Source organism: Corvus moneduloides, chromosome 2 (genome assembly GCF_009650955.1).
Source record: "Corvus moneduloides isolate bCorMon1 chromosome 2, bCorMon1.pri, whole genome shotgun sequence".
NCBI classification, from domain to species: Eukaryota; Metazoa; Chordata; class Aves; order Passeriformes; family Corvidae; genus Corvus; species Corvus moneduloides.
This window is the reverse complement of record NC_045477.1, coordinates 71,536,322-71,558,050: the sequence shown is the minus strand read 5'-3', so window position 1 is coordinate 71,558,050 and position 21,729 is coordinate 71,536,322. Positions and strand designations below refer to the sequence as shown.

Genomic DNA, 21,729 nt, shown 5'->3' with positions numbered 1-21,729 from the left:
TATACTAAGTTTGTATGTACTAACATTAAGCATTTCAGAAACTAAATTGCTGTTCCTAAAACTTCTGGAGCTGAAGTAAGTGGGAGCAATGGAGCTGCCACCAGTAGCAAACATGTCTTATGAAGTTGTGATAATAAAAATGTTAGCAAACATATCTCATTGTAGTTGCAATATATTTCTTGATCGCCAGGATCAGCATAGAAGCCTTTGAGACTTAGCTGGAACCTTGCAAGTACAAAAGCATTTTGAGATTAATGTTGTGTTAATTGGCAAGAGTTTCTAAATCAATATTGCATTTAGCTAAACAGTGTTCACTTAGATTGCTGAATTGGAAATTGAGAAAATGCAAATGTGAAAACTGAAAAGACTGTTTAAATCCCCAGGGCTCAGAATATAATATTGAATTCAATGTCCATACTTTTATCTTTGGGAGAGGAATCAGCCATGGTGTTTAAAAATGAATCACACTGCAAAGCACAGTCTTGAAAAGCCTGAACTTGGAAAGATCATTATTGCAGCTGGAGTGCAATCAGCCTCCAGGTACCCTTGTACAGTTTAGAAGTTACTTTAATGGCTTTATCCCACAAGTACTGTAATTTAAAATGGGAAGAAAAATCACTGTGACATAAATTAGGAAAATTATCAAGAATGATTAAATGGAAAGGTGTTTAATATAGCAGTCTTTTAAACAAAGATGGAGATGTGCAAAGGAAGCTAAATGAGGACAAGAAAAGGCTGTCTGCTACAGTAGCACAAGGATATGTTAGCAGGAGATGCCGGAAAGATGCGATAAAACAGATCACCAATTTTTGAAAAAAAGCATATGGTTTTCAGTGTTTTCCCATATTGGTATGTCAATAATGTAGGTGAGCAGGTTGCTTCTGTAACAAAGCATGTATATATCCAAGATTTAGCATCCAGCATGATTTAAGGGAAAAAACATCAGGGAGATGGACAGAGATGCTGAAAAGCAGCTTTAAATTCAACTCTTTAGTTAGACATGCAATTGTCTCCAAACTGCAGAGGTTGTTCTTAGTCTCCACAAAATCCTTTACAAATCACTTTCCTCCTTTCCTTACGCTTCACTGAAGGGTGCAAGGACTGAAACGAGTTCACTGAGATCAGGCGCCTTGCTAAGGCTGCCCAAAGCGGCAACCAACCAGGTAACCGAACTGCAACTTCAGAGCAGTCAAAATACTATTTCTGATGTAGGAAAGGTTTTGTGAAGCGCTTTAAAACGTGGCACTAAGCTCGTAGACGTTGCACAGGCAGTTTCTCCAGCGTGTGAGCCCCTCGGGCTGTGCAAGGGGGTCTCTGCAGGGGGGAGTACCCTGTACTCAGCTACTGGGAGTGAGCCTCGGGGCAGCACAGCGGGGAAGTGCCCCTCTTCCTCCCAATTGTCCTCCAGCAATGCCCATACATCTTGTAACAACCCTCCTGAAAAGTTGTTTCAAATCCCGCAAAGGTGCTTCTTTAGGCTGCCAAGTCAGCCTGGTACAAGACAAGGGGGAGGTCGCAGGGCACACAGCCTGGTCGGTACTGTGCGCATACTGTGCACATACGGTGCGCCCTTCGGCCGGGCGGGACTCCTGACAGGGGTGATGGGAGGCTCCGGGAGGCTCCGGGTGGCTCCGGGAGGCCGGCGGGCGGGGGGGCTGGGCCGGGCTGCGCTGGGGGAGGAGGACGCGGGTGGGGTCTGGCTGTGACTGATGGGCCAGATGCGGTTGAATGTTTTAGAAAAGGGGGGGCCTGCGCCGCCGGCGCGACTTTAGCCACGGGGTCTGGTGCGCGGCTGACGGACACCGGGCTCTGCCGCAAGCGCCCGTCCCTCGAGCGGAGCGCCCATCGCTGGCGAGCGGCGGCAGCCGGGCCCGGGCGGGGACGCGCAGCCGGGACGCGGAGCGCGGCGACAGCCGGCGGAGCGTGTTTGCCTTGCCTGGCCGGCGGGCGGGGAGGATCGGCTCGGCTCCGCTCGGCGAGGTGAGGGGGAGACGAGCGGGGCACAGAGCGGGGCCACACCGAGCAGGTCCGGCCGGAGTGGGCTGCTGGCCCCGGCCGCCGCCGCACAGGTTTTCGGCCCGGCGCTGCTCTGCCGGCTGAGCCGCCCGCGGAGCCTGCCCACCGCCCGGGGGAAGGCAGCGCCCCGGCCCCGTCCCTGGCCCCGGGGCGGCGAGCGGCGGGGCACGGTGTCCCCGCAGCTGACGCCCTGTCCCCTCTCTCCGCGCAGGTCGGCGCTGACGGCGGCGGGGGCAATCTGCCGTGCCGCACAACCATGCCCGCCCTCCTCGTCCTCCTGCTGCTCCTCAGCTGCCGCGCCGCCGCCGAGGACGACGGCTCCCTGCTCCGGCCGGGCCCGGGCAGGCAGAGCGCGGCCGCCGCGCCCCCGACGGCCGCGACCCCCGAGCACAACGCGTCCCGCCCGGCCGCGCTGCCCAAGGGCGCGGGGGCGGCTGGCGGGCGGCCGCGCCCGGCTTCGCCCCCCATGTGCACGGGGCAGACGGAGATCAAGGAGACTTTTAAGTACATCAACACGGTCGTGTCCTGCCTGGTCTTCGTCCTGGGCATAATCGGCAACTCCACGCTGCTGCGGATCATCTACAAGAACAAGTGCATGAGGAACGGCCCCAACATTCTCATCGCCAGCTTGGCTTTGGGCGACCTGCTCCACATCATCATTGACATCCCCATCAATGTCTACAAGGTGAGGAGGGGCCGGGGTAGCGGGCGCGGGGGTGCGGCGGTCACCCCTCGGTGCTCCTTTCCAGCCCCCGCAGATACCCGTCTCCGCCGAGGGGAGATGCGTCCCTGCCTGGTTGGGAGACACCCGTGGACTTCACCTCACGCCAAAACCCTGCCGGAGGGTGGTATTTTGGTCAGATGTGGTCGCAGATGGCACCCTCTCTGTCTTCCGTCTCATCCCTCTCAGCGTTCCAGGCTGGGAATGAGGCAGAGCGGCCAAGCTCTGATAATCACCTGGAAACAGGTGCTGTCGCAGGGATAAAGGAAGTAAGTGCAATAGATAAATGTTCAGTGGGTTAGTCGAGGAATAGAGGGGAGGCACAGAAGACCCTCTCCTGTGGGTACCATTTGGTCCCTTGTGCTCAGCTGCGGCAATCTTGGTCATGATACTTCTTCACGTGGGTCTGTAAAGTCCCTTTTGGCACGGGGGCTTTTCCAGGAGGAACCAAGATCGTTCAGCTGAACGGTTTAATACGTCTCTTGGTTAGGAGGCACGATGCTTTCCCGAGCTGTGAACCCTTTCCCTCCCTTTGCCAGTGTTGCAGCAGGGGCAGCCGAGAGGGAATGAGCCACACCTGCTCCTCTTCCAGCTTCAGTAGTTTGTGTTTTGACTTGATAAGCCTTGCCACGGAGGGGATACAACCGCTGTTTTTCTTTACCCAGCTTGTGCCATCCATTTGTCCTTAGGAATTAGTTGGGCAGTTGAATCCAGCCTCTAGTTATAATCTCGCACTCTTTGGAGGTGTACTGGAAATAACAGAGCTCCTTCTGCTTTGAAAGTTTACAGTCTGGATCCCTGAGCACCCATCAGTGACTTCATAAAGTGAATAGAAGAGTCTTTATCTATCACCTTCTCTTCACTTTGTATGCATGATTGTAAACTAGGGGTTGTTACTTGTACTTTTAGAAAGATACGTTGAAGGGACAGATTTTGAGTCCATAATAATTACTCCCAGAAGCTGCTGAAATGAGAGGATCTTCTCTCTTTATCCTTTTAAAGTATTTAGGTATTACAAAGCAGGGAATGTCATCATTGTGTTAAATTCCAGTTAATTTGGATTGCATAAGAGTTCTTAGATTTGAAGTTTCAGTGATTTTTATACTATACACTCTCTTAATACTTGAGAGAGGAGTGTGCTCTTTTGAATGAAGGTGGAATTCAGAAAACAACAGCTTTTAAAATGTGTTTCTGTAAAAAAATGTATTGAGCAAAAAGATTTTTTTCTTCTGTTCTCAGAAAAATCAAAAAGACAAAATCAATAACAGCTGCTCATCAGAAGAGTTTGCAATGTCTGTGATACTATTTCAAAAGTAATGTTAAGATGCAGTAATATACCTCAGTTCTTATCTTGATTGAATGTCACCAAGTATATCATTATGAGTAGGCTGGAGCAGGAGGAATAAAGGGTCAGATTGCTAACCAATAAATATTACACCAGCTGCAAGTATGGGATTTTTATTGTGCTATTGATAATGCTAGGAGTTGTGCAATAGCTCCCAGGTGCTAAATCTCTCACACTGCCACTCATCTTTTTGAAGAGCTCATAATCATTTTATATTATCCCGTATAATAATGAGTGAAATATTTGCTATTTTAAGACACAATTTTTGAATAAATGCAAGTTAAAAAAAACCAAACAAAAAACAAACAAAACCCCACCTATTAGATATTGTGTTTATTTAATCAAAATTTTGTGGGCAGTTTGAGTTGATGATAATTTTTTATCAACTCTACAACCCATTTCATTCCAGAGCAACACAGAGAATACATACAACGTGATAAAAAATTGGCTTCCGTTACTCAGCAGTAGAAGAAGCAAAGGCTTCCTCAGTAAATCAAGTATACTTAGCAATTGTAACTTGCAGTTTGAAACAATTTAAGACAGGATGAAAGAGCTCCAGATTCAGAATTTGCTACCAGATCCTCAGTAAGGCAGCTGCATGAAAAAGAGTGTGAGAGAATTTCTCATGTTAATAAAATGCCAGCAGTTCTTTCCCCAGCACTTGCCCTAGAAAGTGTGAAAGTGTCTGTGAATGCTTTCCAGACGGATCTGTAGGAGACAATTCAAAAGCTGCACTAGAAGAAGCTTTTTATTAGGTATTAAAAGGGATGACTGCGGAAGATGTCCCCTGTGACTATTTAAGTGAATACATAAGTAGCTGAAAAAGTGCACAAATGAAAATTGACATCTTCTAAATCAGGGGCATGGAAAGAAAAACAGGTGTTATCTAGACAGGGAGGCAAATGCAGTCCAATGCATAAGATGCTAATTAGTCCATTGCACTTCCTAAATTGGATTATCATGCCATACGTTCAGTAGAAAATGGCAAGTATCAGAATCTGTCACACAGTCAGGAAACTGAGTATGAAATGAGGGCTTGAGGGGCGTTCAGTTCCAGCATGTAGAACCTGGCAGACCTTTTTCGCATTCTGAGTCCTGGTGAATGGTCTGGCTTTGCCTGGATCTCTGGGCTGCAGAATGGGAAACAGAGGAAAGTCTGAGACAATCATTCTGCAGTATGTAATGTTTTGGCAGTGTAGATACTTTGCAAAATTGCTACTAATTGGATGTGCAGGTGATCCTATGCTGCTCCACTAAACTGACTAAGTAAGCATGTCTTTGTTAATTTGAGGCCAGAAACATCAATTAAGGAGCAAAAGGATAGAGTAGGTGCTCAGTGAGCTTTTTATGTCCTTGTCTGCACTTAAATTTTGGAAGACAAGACAGTGGCAGCTTGTACACCTGAAAATACAGGTCTGCAGTTTCTGGACAGCTTATGCTGACTTTCCCAAGTAAATAAAGTTGTTAAGTCCTGTTGTGCAAGACACCAAAACATCAGGACTGGAAATTCCAAGCTTGCACTAGCTTTGCCTCTCATAGAGTTAAAAAGCCTTAATCAAATGACACAGTAATATGCTTTCTCTTCTGATACACAAACAACATCTCTCTCTTATTTTGTGATATTTATTCCTGTATATTAAATCCAATTTATTGTAATGTCCCAGTGGATTTTTAACAAGGGGAGCAATCTAGGCTCTGCACATTATTGTGTGGCATTCTGAAATCGAACTACCAACAAATGTCTGAGGAAGAATGTCTACCTGGCAATATTGTCATGGGTTCCTTTTTCTCAGAGCACAATGGAAGTGCAGAGAAAAAAATTTCCAGGGAAAGAAAAAAATCTGGTCTTTATCCAAGCCGGTAATCAAGGGCCAGAGTCAGCTTTTCAGGCACTGATTTATTTTCAGGAATGTAATTTAGGGATTACATAAAAATTAAGCTTAACATAACATGGCATTATCAAGCACTGGAAATACAAGAAGACCAGATTAGGGACTCTATATACCATGCAGACACAAACTGGCTCCTTTTTCAATCCATCTATTCTCTGAAAAAGGCTCTGGAAAAGATTTCCATGGAAATTTATTTGTGACTTACCATGCAAGTACTTGTAGGCCATGCATTGTGATAAAGCCAGCGTCTTCCTAACTTTCTAAATCAAGGTGCTTGTCTTTAGAAAGGAGTCTCATTATTCCATGTTAGAACTCTTGTCACTGGTTCTTCTGATGTTAAATAGTAGACATTTTATTGGGAGAAATGCATTATTGCCTTTCTTTCAACATCTGAACCACTTACTGGAGATCTCGCAAAGTTCATCTCAGAATTTCTTACACAAAGTTTATTATCTCTGACCATATTAAACTAGAAGTCTGTCTTGCCTAAGAACACTTTATGATGAACAAGTGCAGTGTATAGGCACTTAAGAAAGATCTGAATCGTCCAGTGGAGGAGCCTGTCTGGATTCTGCGGGCAATGGCGAGGAGGGGTAATTTTGTTCTGTATTTAGATGGGAACAGTCTACTCTAAAGTCAAGTATATGGAGTAGTGGAAATGTCTGAATGCTGTTAAAAGTACATATACATAGTTTTCATGGTGGATCTCCAAACTGAAGTAAGTTAGATGATGCTAGTATAGATTTGTAAATTTAAAGTAGGTTTTTTCAGTAGGTATACATTTGTTGTGTATACATTCACTTAAAAGATGCATGTGACAAATTTCAAAGCAAGTTTTCACCTGTTTTGGCTTTTTCTTCTACCCTGTGTTTATGCATCCCAATCTGACAGCAGCATGGCTTTCCAAGTGGTTACTTTTGATGCAGTCCTTTCACTGGGGTTGTGAAACTGCAGAATTTTTTTACTTTGACAGCACATTACGAGGTTTCTGTCATTTTCAAGATGACTGTATAAAATTACTTTATCTTAATTTTTTTTTAATTAAGTTTCTAAGCAGTAGTTATAATAAAGACACAAGTAAAGAAAGTAATTGCATGGCGCATATTAAGATTTTACTCTGCTTATTGGATAGATCAGTAAAGCATCTCTAGCTGAGCTTGAAAGCAGGAAATATATTTTCTTGTCTAGAGGGGAGATCCTCACCCTGACACAATTATTGCTAAATATTAATAAGTTTGTAATGTTGTCTGACTTATCCCTGACCATAACCTAAATTTCCTGGGCAAATTTTCTGTTTTGAAAAATGCTTGCTCCTATAAAATATCTGCATGACCTCCCCGTGTCAAAAAAATAAATCAGGTGAAAATCTACCAGTCATTTCAGAGATAAACTGAAAGACTGTTGCTTGTGAATTAGGTATAGAGTTGCATGTCTGGTTTCTCTTGTACCTGCCGTTTATAAGGATGAAAATCAAGTCCAGTGTCCTGTGAACGAGACTTGCTGTGAACGCACAGCTTAGCGGAAGCACAAATTCCTGCTCTGCATTTCCCATGTGCATTCACTGCTCGGGACTGGAACACTAACAGGAATATTCGCATGCTTTGCTGCTTCTTCCTGCCCAACTGCAGCCCATCAGCAGCAGTGGGCTGGAGCCAGGTATCAGCCTTCTGGCTGGGGACCACAGCAGCTGAGCCCTAGAGCAGTGTGCTATGCTTGTTCCAGCAGCAGATTGAGAACATCTTCCAGTTCTTGCACAACTAAGAGGAAGCAGAGGGGGGATTGTCATTCACAGGTGTGTCTGTGTGAGTCACAGCATCTCTTGGGGCTACTTTCATAGCTCTGCAGCTTGCACATCAGTTTAGGATCAGATCTGTCTGGTCTGAGAAAGGGTTGGCTAGGAGAGTATCAGATGTATTGGCTCTTTCAAGTATGATTTCACTTCATTCTGCAGTGTCTTCCCTTTCTGTTTGTTCTGTTTCATCTTAAACACTTAAACTCTGCTGCTCAGCAATTAGATCTTTGCCTGTGTAAAAAAAGTGACTAGAAAACATTGGAAAGGTCACTCGGAATACAGCCAGTGGTAGACTACTCTTGGCATCTTACTTACGAAAACACAACATCATTTTTCTCTTTGCTGCCACTTGGCAGTATCTCCTCTCATGCCTCCAGGTCATTTGTTATTTGTAAAATTACAATCTTTTTTACAGCTACCCTATTATGAATCATAAGAGAATCATTTCACTCATACAAAATTGCAATAGGCTACATCTGTACTTCACTAAGAATTATCATTGCTCCTGTCCACAAAGGTGATACTCCAAATACTTGACATTAGATCTTCACTGTACTTTAAGGCCTTATTTGAAGGGGATGGCAATACAGAGAACAAACAGAAACATCAAGGAAACATAGTTCAGCAATCAAAACATTCTTTTTTTCCTTAATGTTTTCAAGCTTTTGGTGTAAAGCATATCATTAACCACTTGCAATACCATGATAGGGAGACTTGTGACTCATGCATTAAAATGCTCAAATTTCACAATATATCAGCTGCAAGACATAAAGCACATGTTCTTGCAATCCAGTGCAGACAGCTGCATGTCCATTCTGCCCTGATATAAGCTCGCTGAATGAATGTTTTTATGTTTTGATAAACTGAAGCTAATGCACCCTTTCTCTCAGTAGTCTGCATTCAGTCATGGGCCGTGCCTCTATAATCCCAGACTGGAGCTGGCTCAAATCCAGTCAGCTTGGAGCACAGGTGTGACCATCTGCACCTGAGAGATAAGTATTAGTTCAGCAAAATCTACAACATGTGGCTGAACTGCTGTGATTTTAGGGAAGAGAGACAGGGAGTGTCTTGTACTCAACACCAGCTAGATGTAAATAAAAGTTTTCAACAGAATCTGCCAATAGAGACTTGACCAAAGTTCTGCATTTCTGTTACAAAGAAAAGAATATTTTACTTCAAAGTGCTTTTTTAATGAGTTCTGTTTGGTCTAATATACACACATGTACAATGTACAGTAGGCACCATAAATAAGTATACAATGTACTTGCTACCCAGTCCTTGATTTCTATAGCAAATAGATGTGAAAGGCTGGAGATTCACTGCCTGATTGATATAAATTAAATTAGTCCAGGTGTCATTGAGTTCTGTAGAGTGTACAGATAGAACACATGTAATTATTCACATTACAGTTTTCATAGTAGATTATTACTGTCACCCTCTTACAGCAATTCAGAAGTGTCAGGGAGAGGCTTTACAGAAAATACTTTAATTACAGATCATGTTATTTTCCCACATCACATAAGCAAAAGACACTGTATCGTTATTACAACCTCATCCCTACTCCCTCTGCTTTATTACTTTCTATAAAATTCTTGAGAAGCATAAATCCTTAGAATTTATTTCTCTGCTTCATTTCTGTAGAGGCATTATATTTATTGTCTTAGTTGAGAAGATTCATTGAAGAAATAGAAACCTGGGCCATGTTGCAGTTTGTCTACTGCTGTTCTTTTAAAGATTCCATTACAGCACATGGCTAAAGCAGGTATTTGGAGATATACTGGTATCTGAAAATACTGGTGGGCACTTCATAGGATTTCCAAAAGTCCATGGTCATGAAATGTTCTTAACATCCTTTGTGTTCAGATAAAATTATACTTAAATTATATCAGAACTCTTCAAAGAACTCTCATGGACCAAGTAAGTGTTTACCCTTAGATGGACATGCATGTTTGCATAAGGACTTTGCTGAACCAAACCAATGTGAGCAGGAAACTGTGGCTACCTTCAATTGTGGAATCATGGAATCATTAAGGTTGGCAAAGATCTCTAACATCATCAAGTCCAACCATCAACCTTGCACCATTGTGTTCATCCCTAAACCATGTCCCCAAGAGCCACATGTACATCTTTTTTTAACACTTCCCTGAGCAGCCCTTTCAGTGAAATTTTTTGTACCCAATGTAAACCCTCCCCTAGTACAACTTGAGGCATTACCTCTTCTCCTGTTGCTTCTTACTTGGAGAAGAGGCCAAGCCCCACTTTATTACAGCCTCCTTTCAGGCAGTTGTAAAGAACAACACGTCTCTTTTTCTCCAGACTAAACAGTCCCAGCTCCCTCAGTTGCTCCTCATGCAACTTATTCTCCAGACCCTTCACCAGCTTCATTGCCCTTCTCTGAACAGACTGCAGCACCTTGGTGTCTTTGTTGTAGTGAGGGGCCCAGAACTGGACACAGCACTTGAGGTGTGGCCTCACCAGTGCCAAGTACAGGAGGACAAGCACTGCCCTGGCCCTTCTGACACAGGCCAGGATGCCATTGGCCTTCTTGGCCAGCTGGGCACACTGATGGCTCATGTTCAGCCAGGTATTGACTAGCACCCCCAGGTCGTTTTCTGACAGATCTTTCCAGCCACTTCCCAGCCACTCTTCCTGCCTATAGTGCTGCATGGGGCTGTTGTGACCCAAGTCTTGTTGAACCTCACACCCTTGGCCCATCAATCCAGCCTGTCCAGAACTCTCCTTAGAGGCTTTGTAGCCTTACTGGTTCCTAGAAACATCCACACAGTATGATGAGCTATTTCTTCTATTCTTACAACCCTGTTAAATGAGTTGTTTGAAGAGACCTGAGCCAAGGGAAAGATTTTCCAGACTCTTTTGGGTCGTCCTCATTCTTCCTTTTCCATTTTGTAGCTCTCTGTCTGCAACAGATTCCAAAGAGCTCATTTGAAGAAAGTTATGAAAAACAGAGATGGACTTAGATCATCTAACTAATTACAGAAACTCCAAAAGTTTACTCTTCTATATAACAATTGCGTCTATTTCTTGGCACAGCCCTTGTTGTGGAGAATGTTGTTTTAATGAAAACTGGAAGATTTGGCTGCTGCTGTGGTGTATTTGACCACTAAAGAACCTCACAGCAGATTTCAAAGGTTAAATGTTGATAAACTGAGGCTACAGATGTTTGTCTATTCATAGAATCAGCTGTGAGGAAGGTGCTTTCTGTGTCCAGTAAATCTTTTCCCCTAAATCAGATAAAATGTGCAGCTGGGGATGTGACAAGATTTCCATTAAAGTGTATGATTCAAACTGTAAGCAAGCCAACCTGAAATTCATTCTGCTGCTTTATCTCTTCCTGAGCACTTACAGGTATGCTGAATGTGCAGATAATCCTTTTGGTATTTTTATACAGAATATTGGAAAACTGGTCAATAAAGACCTTTAGTGAAGGATTCATCTGATCTGTCTTTACTTGCTGCAAAACATTTAGATCAAACTATCTGTCTGTGCTCCCTGAGTGTCCAGTGGGTCCTTTCATTTGTTTTCAGATGGTCAACTAGAAACTGTGAGGGATACATTTCTCTCCAGTGTTGCCTGACTTCTCAGCTGATGGAGCCTAGACACTAAACTTCAAATAAACCTCACCCCAGATACACACCTACTGGCTTTGTCCCTGTTCTGAACAGCCTCAAGTAATTTTCTGTATTTCTGGTCAAGGATGCGTTGTTTGGAACATGTAAGAAAAGCAACTCAAGGCAGATAAAGACAATTCAAAGAAGAGAAAGATCCTCACCTGTTCTGTCATTTTTTACCGTAAACACTAAGGTGATGAAGTTAGAAGCAAAAGGAGTGGAGTGTGCAGAGCTTAAGGAGGCAGGACTAAGACTTAATTGATACCCTCGTCCCACCAGGAAGTGACTACAAAGCTGCTGTCTAGCTTTTAGGACACACACCTCAGGGACTCTTTCATGAAAAGGTTCTTCTTGACTAAGTTTTGCATAGAATCATAAAATGGTTTGACTTGAACTTTAGAGATTGTCTAGGTTCAACTCCCATGACATGGGCAGGGACACCTTTCAGTGGACCAGGTTGCTCAATGCCCTGTCCAGCCTGGCCTGGAACACCTACAGAGATGGGGCATTCACAACATCTCAGATTAAAGCCATTCCCCCTTTGTTCTATCACTAAATGCCCTTGTAAAAAGTCTCTCTCCAGCCTTCTTTCATGCCCCTTTTAGGTACTGAAAAGTTGCTACAAAGTCTGGAGCCTTCTCTTCTCCAGTCTGAAAAAACCCCATTCACCCTGTCTTCATAGGACAAGACCTGGTGGAAAACAGTCAAGACAGAACTCCATGTTTCAGCATTGGGAATTATTTTTTTTTTAATAATTGTTTTCTTTTCACAGCTACTTGCAGAGGACTGGCCCTTTGGTGTCGAAATGTGCAAATTAGTGCCCTTCATTCAAAAGGCGTCGGTGGGCATCACAGTGCTGAGTTTGTGTGCCCTCAGTATAGATAGGTGAGACCCATTTTTCATTGAAGTCTCTAATTTCTTTTCTATATGGGCATTGGCTCAAATTCACCTTTCCACTCAGCTGATACAATGAAAAGAAAGGAATTTAAGCCAGTTAAACCAGGTGGGTTTTCTCATATTTTTAATTTGTAAATATGTTGTGTTGCTCCAGGTACCGAGCAGTCGCTTCTTGGAGTCGCATTAAAGGAATTGGAGTGCCAAAGTGGACTGCTGTGGAAATTGTCCTGATCTGGGTCATATCAGTGATACTGGCTGTTCCAGAAGCTATTGCATTTGACATGATTACGATGGAGTACAGGGGAAGGTATCTTAGAATCTGCTTGCTTCACCCCATGCAGAAAACATCCTTTATGATGGTAAGTCACTAAAGTTTATAAAATCTCTTGGAAGAGTTCCTTGGACCTTTGCAGTGTTGTGTGAATTGTAATGTGCACAGGTGTATGTGACTTGTAGGTGAATATAATGTTCAAATGAATTACTGACATTTCTGAAGCATATTGGTTCAAAGAAGAGCATTCAGAAATCCTTGACTTTTTGTGGGCTTTGAACATCTTGCTGTCTTGTCCTTTTTTCTCATCTGTCACGTACACCTTACAGAGATGCTTTTCAGGACAGACTGACCAATCAGTTACAGCACACTTAGCAAAATGCTCAGCATTTAACTCCTAACTATGTTTTTGCTTTGCTTTTTTCTTTACAGTTTTACAAGCAAGCTAAAGACTGGTGGCTGTTCAGCTTTTACTTCTGTTTGCCGCTGGCTATCACAGCATTTTTCTATACTCTCATGACTTGCGAGATGTTACGAAAGAAAAGTGGGATGCAGATTGCTTTAAATGACCACTTAAAACAGGTAAAAAATTATCCCTGTCCACTCTCTAACTGTAGACAGGATAACTAATAACTTTATTGATTTTCCGGCCACATCATTCTGTTCTTGTATGACTCTGGATTAAAAGCAAAGAGAACTTTCCTAGCAGTGGTGCTGCTGAACTCATATACATATGTATGTATCAGAAACCTGAGGTTTTAACTGACAATCACAAAATTGTTTCTTTCTTGTTTGGTTTTAATTTTTTCACGTTTTATAGGGTTTATTTCTTCTTTACAATGAGAGTTGGCTATTTTGTAGTACAAACTGAAGTCATGCTCTAGTCTAGAAGGTGGTGCTACAAAACTGTTAATTATTTTGAAGCAAGTTCTTGCTGAACCCTAGTGAGGTTAGCAGTATATGTTAGCAGAACAAAACATATTCTAGCATACATTCCAAGTTACTAGTGCACCAGACACAAACATCAGACATCACTAGAATTAAACTGTGTTTGTTCTATAATGTATATTTGTGCTCCTTTCCTCTTACCTGTTTAGAGCTGTAATTAGAATCTCTTGGGGCATTTAAAGTAAGACCTGAGATCAAAGCACAAGGAAATGCATTTGAAAATAAGCTGGTATTTTAAAGTGATAGGGGAGACAATTACATTCTTAATTTTAATTTAAATTATTGCTTAAATTAATGTTTTTCATATTATCACTCATACTTCTTGAAATGAGTTATATTGAATCAATGCAAGACATATAAAACAATAGAAAAGATTAAGTGCATATTCCGAGAAAATAAGCTATTTGATGTTTTCCTAAGTCCTATTTTGATAAGCTTTTTTATTGTGTTTATTGAACATTTGGATATTAGAAGACAACAACAATCCAGAGAGAGAGAGAAAAGGGAAAACTATAACATTCTTCTGTCCAATTTTCTTTCTCAGAGACGTGAGGTGGCCAAAACTGTGTTCTGTCTGGTACTTGTTTTTGCCTTGTGTTGGCTCCCACTTCACTTAAGCAGAATCTTGAAACTCACTATTTATGATCAGAAGGACCCCAACAGATGTGAACTTTTAAGGTGAGGATACAAAAATAAAATGCCTGTACATTGTGGTCATTCTCCATAAGCATTTCCTATTGAGCTAGCTTACTCTGTGCATCTAGAGTTGTCCCTGCTTCTTCATCTGGGACCCTCCGGTTTCACTCCAATAGCAGACACAGAAAATTGTGAGGAATTCCCTCTCTTTTCCCCACCGTCCTTTTGATCCTTTTTGGGACTGTCCTGTCATGTGGTGCTATGAGAATAGAAGGGGAATTTCTGTCCCTATTTTCCCTTTCAACAGAACAGCTAGGATTCAATTAGTGCAAAAACAACCTTGTGAACATCTTCTTCCAAAAGTTAAGATGGTTGAGTCTTCTGAAATTACTTTCACAAGAATGGTGTTCTGCTTCAGACTTTATTGTTGAGTGTAACTGTTACCTCCATGAGTTAATCCTGTTGGTTTAAGCCCCATTACCATTACATTTAATAGCTAGTCTTGTTTGAGTGAAGCTGAGTCCAATTTTCATAGTTGTAAACCTCTACTAAGCCTTTTCAAAGCAAACGAGAAGTGTCTCACTTTAATTCCCACACAGCTTTTTTCTCGTGATGGACTACATCGGTATTAATATGGCTTCACTGAATTCCTGCATCAATCCAATAGCTCTGTATTTGGTGAGCAAAAGATTCCAAAACTGCTTTAAGGTAAGTGGCTGCTGGCAGCTTCTCCTTTGGTTAAGAGATTATGTCAGCAGTAAAATTAATTCCTTAACATGCACAAAGTGTTTTAAACGGTCATTAAATTTTACTTTAAGTTTTAATTGGGCTACGGTAAATTTTCTCTCCCTCTCCTGCTGAAGCTCCATTGGAAGGAATTAAGGTTTGATGGGAACAAAAAGAGAAAGCAAAAGAGCAGAATGTACAATAAACCCTCTGGGGACCATGCTAATCAGTGCTACATCACTTCCTGACTGAAGCTGGCACCCAGCTACTTCCAGAGCACTGACGATGCAGACTCGCCTGTGCTGCAGAGATTCACGTAGCCATATTCTCTGCATCCTGACAGGGAGGGTGCTGACCCTGGGCTCTCTCATCCTGACTGAGCACTTCAATCAGTCATGTAAGGCAGAGGGTGTAAATCTGTACTTGTCCCTTTCCAGCGCCAATGTTTTATGAGACAGACCTGGTCATAGTTCTGGCTTGGTCTGAGTGAGTAGAGCTGGGCACTAATTCTCCACACAGGATTTCAGGCTCTGGATTGCATAGGGTTTGCAGCCCACCAGTCCTTCAGCCTTCATGTCTGCTTGGAAAATACCACGATTTGGGCATTTTTTGTGAACCCTTACCATCTTCAGACACTGTATCGGAGTCCTTACATTGCCAATGGCAAATTCTTAGATTTTTCTTTTCTTGCCAAGCATTTAACCACTGGCCACAGCTAGGGTTATTGTCTGGCTGTTTAAATTCCTTACTAGCAAGAGGAAAACATCTTTCAGTCAGAAGCCAGTCAGCTCTACATGTAGTAGTGTTAATGTATTTCCCACATAATTGTGACAGCACAGCTTGCAGAGGTGTTGGTCTTGTCTTCCCTGTCTATGCTGCTGGCTCCCTGAAAGAGTCACTGGAGCTGAGAGCACATAAGAGATCTCCAGCACCCTGAGCTTGGAAGTAAGTGAGTATGAGGAAGGGACTTCCAGCACCCAAAGGCCAGAGAGGAGCATGAGAAGAAGGTCTGCAGTACAGCTAGTAAATGCATGAGTTGTATGTAGGTTTTCACCTTCTTCTACTGACTTCTCTTTTTTCCACCTCAGAACAATGAGCTAAATAGCAGCATCTTTCTTAGAAAGCACAGATGTGAATACATTTTTTCCCCAAGAAAGATAATCAGAGAAAGGACAACAAGGAGTCATACTTTCATTTTCAGATGCATTTAGAATTGCAGACCAGATTTGAAGGGGTACGTGTGTGGCTGTTACTATATATAACTACTCAGTAGAACTCTTACTGTACTCCAGCAGTAAGGTTGCTAATGGGGCCATTTGAGCAACTCAGACTTGAACCCCATTTCTTTGCTTTATGCTGTAATCCCAAAACAGCAGCTTGCACATTTGCCATTTCCTACTGTACCCTTGAGGAAGGGCAGCTTTTCAGTGCATTTTGCCACATGTGCAAAAACAAAGTCATGTGAAGTGTTTATTTCTTTTATTTTAACAGTCGTGCTTGTGCTGCTGGTGCCAATCCAAAGATCTGTTGTCCCTGGAGGAAAGGCAGTCCTGTTTAAAGTTCAAAGCTAATGATCACGGATATGATAATTTCCGCTCCAGTAATAAGTACAGCTCTTCGTAAAACAAGCATAAAAGGTATATTCTCTTACATTAATGCTGGTGCCTTTTTAAGTAAAAGTGGCGATTACTTTTAACAAGATGGTAACATCCAGAAAAATCTAGTTTTGTATTTGCACAAAAAAAAAGAACATTAAAGAAAATTGCCCTAAAACTGTGTCATGTTGAAAATCACGGACATTTATGAAATCATCATTTATGGAACATGAAGAAAGGCATAGAAAGAACAAGTCATTGTTAGCACTTGAATACTTCTGAATCAGCACTTCCAAATGATCCCCACTTCCTGTACATTAAGCGATCGTTTGTATTCTCTGTAACAGTTGTAGGAACTGAAGTCACAGTAATTATTAAGCAGCATAATATAAAGTTAATTGGATCAAAGCCATTATTATATGTAACTCAATGTATTATCTTTTCTAAAGCAAATTAACCACCTTCACTATTGTGAGGTTTTTTTAAATAAAACATGAAATACTTTGTAATAGAAATCTAAATGTTAAAAAGTAGAATTTTTATCAGGTATATTATAGAGGTAGCTACTGAAAATATTAAAGGATGCAGTAAAGTCAAAAGTGCATTTTACTTTGATGATTGTTTTTACCTATTATTGCTAGAAGGAACCTCCCTAGGGCTCTATAAATTCCTTTCTGTAGCCACTGTGCATCTTCAGTGCATTTGGCAGCACTTTGGGTGTGAGTATTTGTGTTTACTGATAGCAAAGGAGAGAAAAACACACCAAAAGCAAAAAATTAATACTACTAGAAAGAAACATACAGACAACAGCCGTTATTTCAGCTCTTTTTAGCTGAAAACAAATGGATTGTATCTTGTGTAAATGTGGGCATTCCAGATCTTGATGGTTCTTTACTGGAGATACTTTTGTGACGATTTCCAACTGTTTTTGCAATCCAAATACCATCTTAGGGCAAAATTTTTTAGAAATAGCAGGTGGGGAAAAATGTAACCAAGGTTAAAAGAGAGAATTTGAACTTTCTATCTTCATTTAGATTTAAATCTTCATAAAGAAAATAATTCATGAACTGTACTTCTAGAGAACAGTACTATGTAGCTTACTCATCTTCATACTATTTTAAAATATATTCTACTTCCGTAGTTCAATATTTATGGGCATAAGAAGATGTGTGATTAGTTTCTGCTTCTGTAAATAGTGTAGTGAAATGTAATTAATTGTAAAGTATTAAGATATGGGCAGGACCCTGTAAGAACAGAAAAAGATAAAGATGCCTGTAGTAAACATGATGTGTGTTGCCAGGAGCAATGCATATTTTGTATATACAAGACAGGTTATTCTTTGACTTTTCATTTCCTATTAATTTGTTACAGATCTCCCCAAAGACTTATTAACATATTTCATGCACTAAGGCATGAGTTTTTCAAGAAAAATTGTCATATATGCAAACATGCTTTTATAAAAGACATGTTTTCAAAAGGCTTGGTATTTTATTATAATAAAATTATTTATCAAAACTCAGGAATTTTTTTATTTTAAATTTCCAGATCTCACATGTAAGGATTTTTACCTTTTTATTTTCCAGTCTTGATTAACTTCCAATATTTTACAAAAGTGCCTTAAATGTGCTCAGGATGAAAACAGCTTCCATTAAAATGTTCAGCTGATGTTACCTTAGATGGGTTTCTGACTTTAGGTAGCTACAGCTACCTTGCAGACAGCTAAAAACTGGGTGGTGAACCCCATTCCTGGTGTTGCCCCCATCAAAAGCTGGTAAGTGAATGCTTGTATAATCAAGCTGAGGAGGACCTCTGCACATGCATTTGAGCATGAGCACGTGTGTGTTTGTGTGTGAGTGTGTGTGCAAGCGTGTGTGTTGTCTACCATAAGGTTGCTGTTACTGTCTTGCTGCAGCACATCCACTCAGCTGCTATAATGCTGAACTTTTATATATATAAATCTATTTTAAGTTTCCTTCTTTACATTTTTACCTTAATTTTCATGGTAACTTTCTCACAGTAAGCCATGAATATCACTTCCTGTCAGCCTACTTGCATCTATTTCTGTGAAATGCATTTCATCTGTTAAGGATGAATAATCAGTGAAATCCTAGATTTGATACTGATCAGTGTTATTTTCCTCAAGTTATATAATTACAATATTGTACATGTATATTATTATTTTTATTTAAAATATAGCTGTTGTATTGGCGACTGTGTAACATACTTTTCATTTTTTCCTGGACTAATTCTTTGTTAAGTCCTGCTAAGTCAGATATTCAGGTTTTCAAATAAAGACCATATATACTGTCCCATTTTTGGGCTCATATATAAATATTAGTACACTCTTTGTCATTTTTTCAGTATTATTCAAAGCACTATTTTTATTGAAGCTTTCATTTCCTATAATAAAAAATTTCAAAACTTCTGTTCTTATACAGAATATATATTAAATCCCTTAATACTCCACACAGGTGTTTTCTGAAATCCTCAGTACAGGTCTTTTCTTCCACTCACTGAAATCAGTAAACATTTAACCATTCAATTCAGTTCAAGCAGAATTAGGGCCTAACATAGCTCTTTAAAAAATCTGACATTTGCTACTTTGAACAACAACCAAAAAAGCTACATTCATTTTTTTTTTCAGGAGTCGATTAGAAAATATAGGAAAAGAGGGTAAAATCAGCTTGTGGGGAAAAACATCCAGTCTAAGGCTCTCTAATCCTCAAATGGGGTCACAGGTCACAGAACAATTGCACAGAGACACAGGCATCTTTATAGGAGTGCTTGCCCAGAGTGGTGTGACAGTAAGAGTTATCTGTCCCAGTGGTCTGAAGAGTTCACACAGAATGGCTCAAGGTGAAAAAAACAACTTATAAGAGACTACATCACAACTCTGTGTTTTGGCCTTCAGACAGCAGTTAGATTTTAGTTCCCCAGCTGCTCTGAATTCAGCCTAAACTGAACTGAAACACTGGTACTACACCTCAGAGAATCAAATGCAAAAGTTGTTGGTTGTGGAGTGTCTGCTGTGAGCTGTGACATTTCAGTGTCCCAAACAGCTCTTGATTGAGACACAGCTGGCTTAGCAAGAGAATGTTGTATGTACTGAAATAATGTTTAAAGGATTTTTTTTAATTGTTCTGTATAGCTGTGTAAAATAATTCTATATTTCATTTTCTGTGATCACTTAAAATAGCAACTTCTGTAGTTCAAGCAGAGTAAACATTCTAAATTACCAATAAAATATTTGTAATTTTGATTCGTTTCAAAAAGATGTCTGACCTTTTTTCTCCTAGGGGGTCCCATTTAATTGTTAAACAGTGACATTGATGTAAAAAGAAGCAAGCAATCCTAATCTAAATATCAAAGCTTTTGGGTGGGATGGTTTTATATAGCTGTTTGAAAATTGGAGAGAGTTCAGACTTGCATATGCATTGCAAAATTGTCTGATGTTTATTGGAACAATCATTCCTATCTTTGCTCTGCTTGTTTTTGCTCAGAATGTCAGTCGCAATCTCTTCTCTACACACCCTTATATAGTCAAAAATTCTCTTGTGTTTGGGACATCACAAATAAAAGGCAAGAAGCTTTTAGTTCATTAATTTAGAAGTGTATGCACTCAGTGCTGGAATATGTTACATGAAAACCATCATCCCTTTGTGTGCTGACAGTGTAATTTTTGTGCATATTTTAATTTACCTTTCTTGAAGCAGTGGAAAACTGTATTGGGCTAAATATGCCTCAACTGGTCAAATATATGACTTTATTTGCTTGTGGTACATGTACATCCCAAAGTGTGTTTGATGCTACTGCTGGTTTTGTTCCAAATACTTAAGTTTCCTTCTGTTTACTTGGTGGCCTGTTGCATCCACATAGATTTGTCTTTTTTCATGGTCCCAGGACCTTTAGCACATAGTTTCAAGTTTCCTGTGCCTGGAAGAGAAGCACCTGTAGCAATGAGATCCCTTGTAAGTAAATGTTCTACTCAGTATCTCTCATGGCCTCTTCACTTCCTTTCCCTTTATCCCTATGGTCCAAGGTCTTCACCAACCACTCGTTATGAGGAAACACTTTTTGCATATTTCTTTTAAGATCTTACAGCCTTCTACAGGTATGCCAGAGCTGCAGCTTGTTGTCAGTTTTCTAAACATGCTGGAGCTTTCCCAACATCGTGCATGTACATATATCTTGCGTTCTTCAAACACTGACTTACTCTGACCACTCTTGAGCAGGGCAGATTTGGCACTCTGGTGTTGGTGAGGCAGGATGGTCCAACTGGTAACCTGTGGCTGGCTCTGGTCCACAGAGTGGTTCACATTTTATTGCACTCTCCTGCAGCCTGCTGCTCTGACCACCACAGTCTTGTACTCTGCTCAAAAAGGCAATGGAGTTCTCCATGTACATGCTGTGCTCTTGGGTTCAAGTTTCTAAGCCAAGTTGCTGAACAGTTCAGAAGACCAAGGCAGACAAAAGGACTTAAAAGTGCAGTCATTAAATAAAACCGTGACATCTCTTTGGTCTTGTCAGTCTTCCTACATACTGTCATTTAGCTGTGTAGGAGGTCCCAAAGCTCAGTGTCACCAGTGAAAAGGCACCACACCCACCCCCACCCCTTTTTCTACTATCAGTAAGAAAAATTTACTGTAATGTAAAGTAAAACCTTCAGAAATTACTATTTTTCCTTAGTGATCAGTGTCCTAAACCTTCATTAAATCATTGTGACAATCCAAGGATGTCCTGATTGTGGGAGGAAGTATCTGAAAGGAGTTTTAAAGTACAAGGTGGCAAGTAGCCAGATACATCAATATCTATATGATACCCATCAGTAGATATCTTCAGTGTTGCTATAAAACTTTGCATCCTCTGTAGCCACCCTAGAGGCTTTGGAAAAAAGTGGGAGTCAAATCCTGAAACCCAGTAAAACCTGAAAGGACACACTGATAAGGAGTTAGGGTAACCAGACCTCCATCACAAACCACATCCTCCAGAAGCTGCTTCAATTTGTTTTGCTCTTGGGTGAGTGGGATGAGGGGAAGCATTTGCTGCCTTTTTAAATTTTCATGATAATTCATTTCCCAAAGTTTGTGTGGATTACCCTGAAGAGGGTACAAGCTGGATTACCCCGAAGAAACAGATCAATGGTGAAACCAAGGGAGTCAGATGATGGCTCTCCTTTGAAGCTATCGGGAAAAAGAATAATGACAAATCCCAAAGAAGCTCACATCTTCCCCAGATAAATGGGTTTAATGCATGCAGCCTTT

General features: G+C 41.2%; 1 protein-coding gene across 1 annotated transcript; it reads left to right on the top strand.

Annotated features, from left to right (window-relative positions):
• Positions 1 to 1,729: 1,729 nt before the first annotated feature.
• EDNRB (endothelin receptor type B) lies at positions 1,730 to 20,247 on the top strand. The gene is made up of 8 exons (XM_032099999.1): positions 1,730 to 1,980; positions 2,228 to 2,701; positions 12,168 to 12,280; positions 12,447 to 12,651; positions 12,996 to 13,145; positions 14,056 to 14,189; positions 14,747 to 14,855; positions 16,365 to 20,247. Exons 2-8 carry the CDS (start codon positions 2,273 to 2,275, stop codon positions 16,494 to 16,496), a joined length of 1,272 nt encoding a protein of 423 aa, XP_031955890.1. The 5' UTR covers positions 1,730 to 1,980; positions 2,228 to 2,272; the 3' UTR covers positions 16,497 to 20,247.
• The last annotated feature ends 1,482 nt before the right edge of the window (positions 20,248 to 21,729 follow it).

Excerpts from the sequence above, each read along its gene's own strand:
- EDNRB (XM_032099999.1), top strand. The coding sequence starts at position 2,273 with ATGCCCGCCCTCCTCGTCCTCCTGCTGCTCCTCAGCTGCCGCGCCGCC. Across the intron at positions 12,281-12,446 it reads TGTGCCCTCAGTATAGATAG|GTACCGAGCAGTCGCTTCTT; the intron begins GTGAGACCCATT and ends GTGTTGCTCCAG. Across the intron at positions 14,856-16,364 it reads GATTCCAAAACTGCTTTAAG|TCGTGCTTGTGCTGCTGGTG; the intron begins GTAAGTGGCTGC and ends TTATTTTAACAG.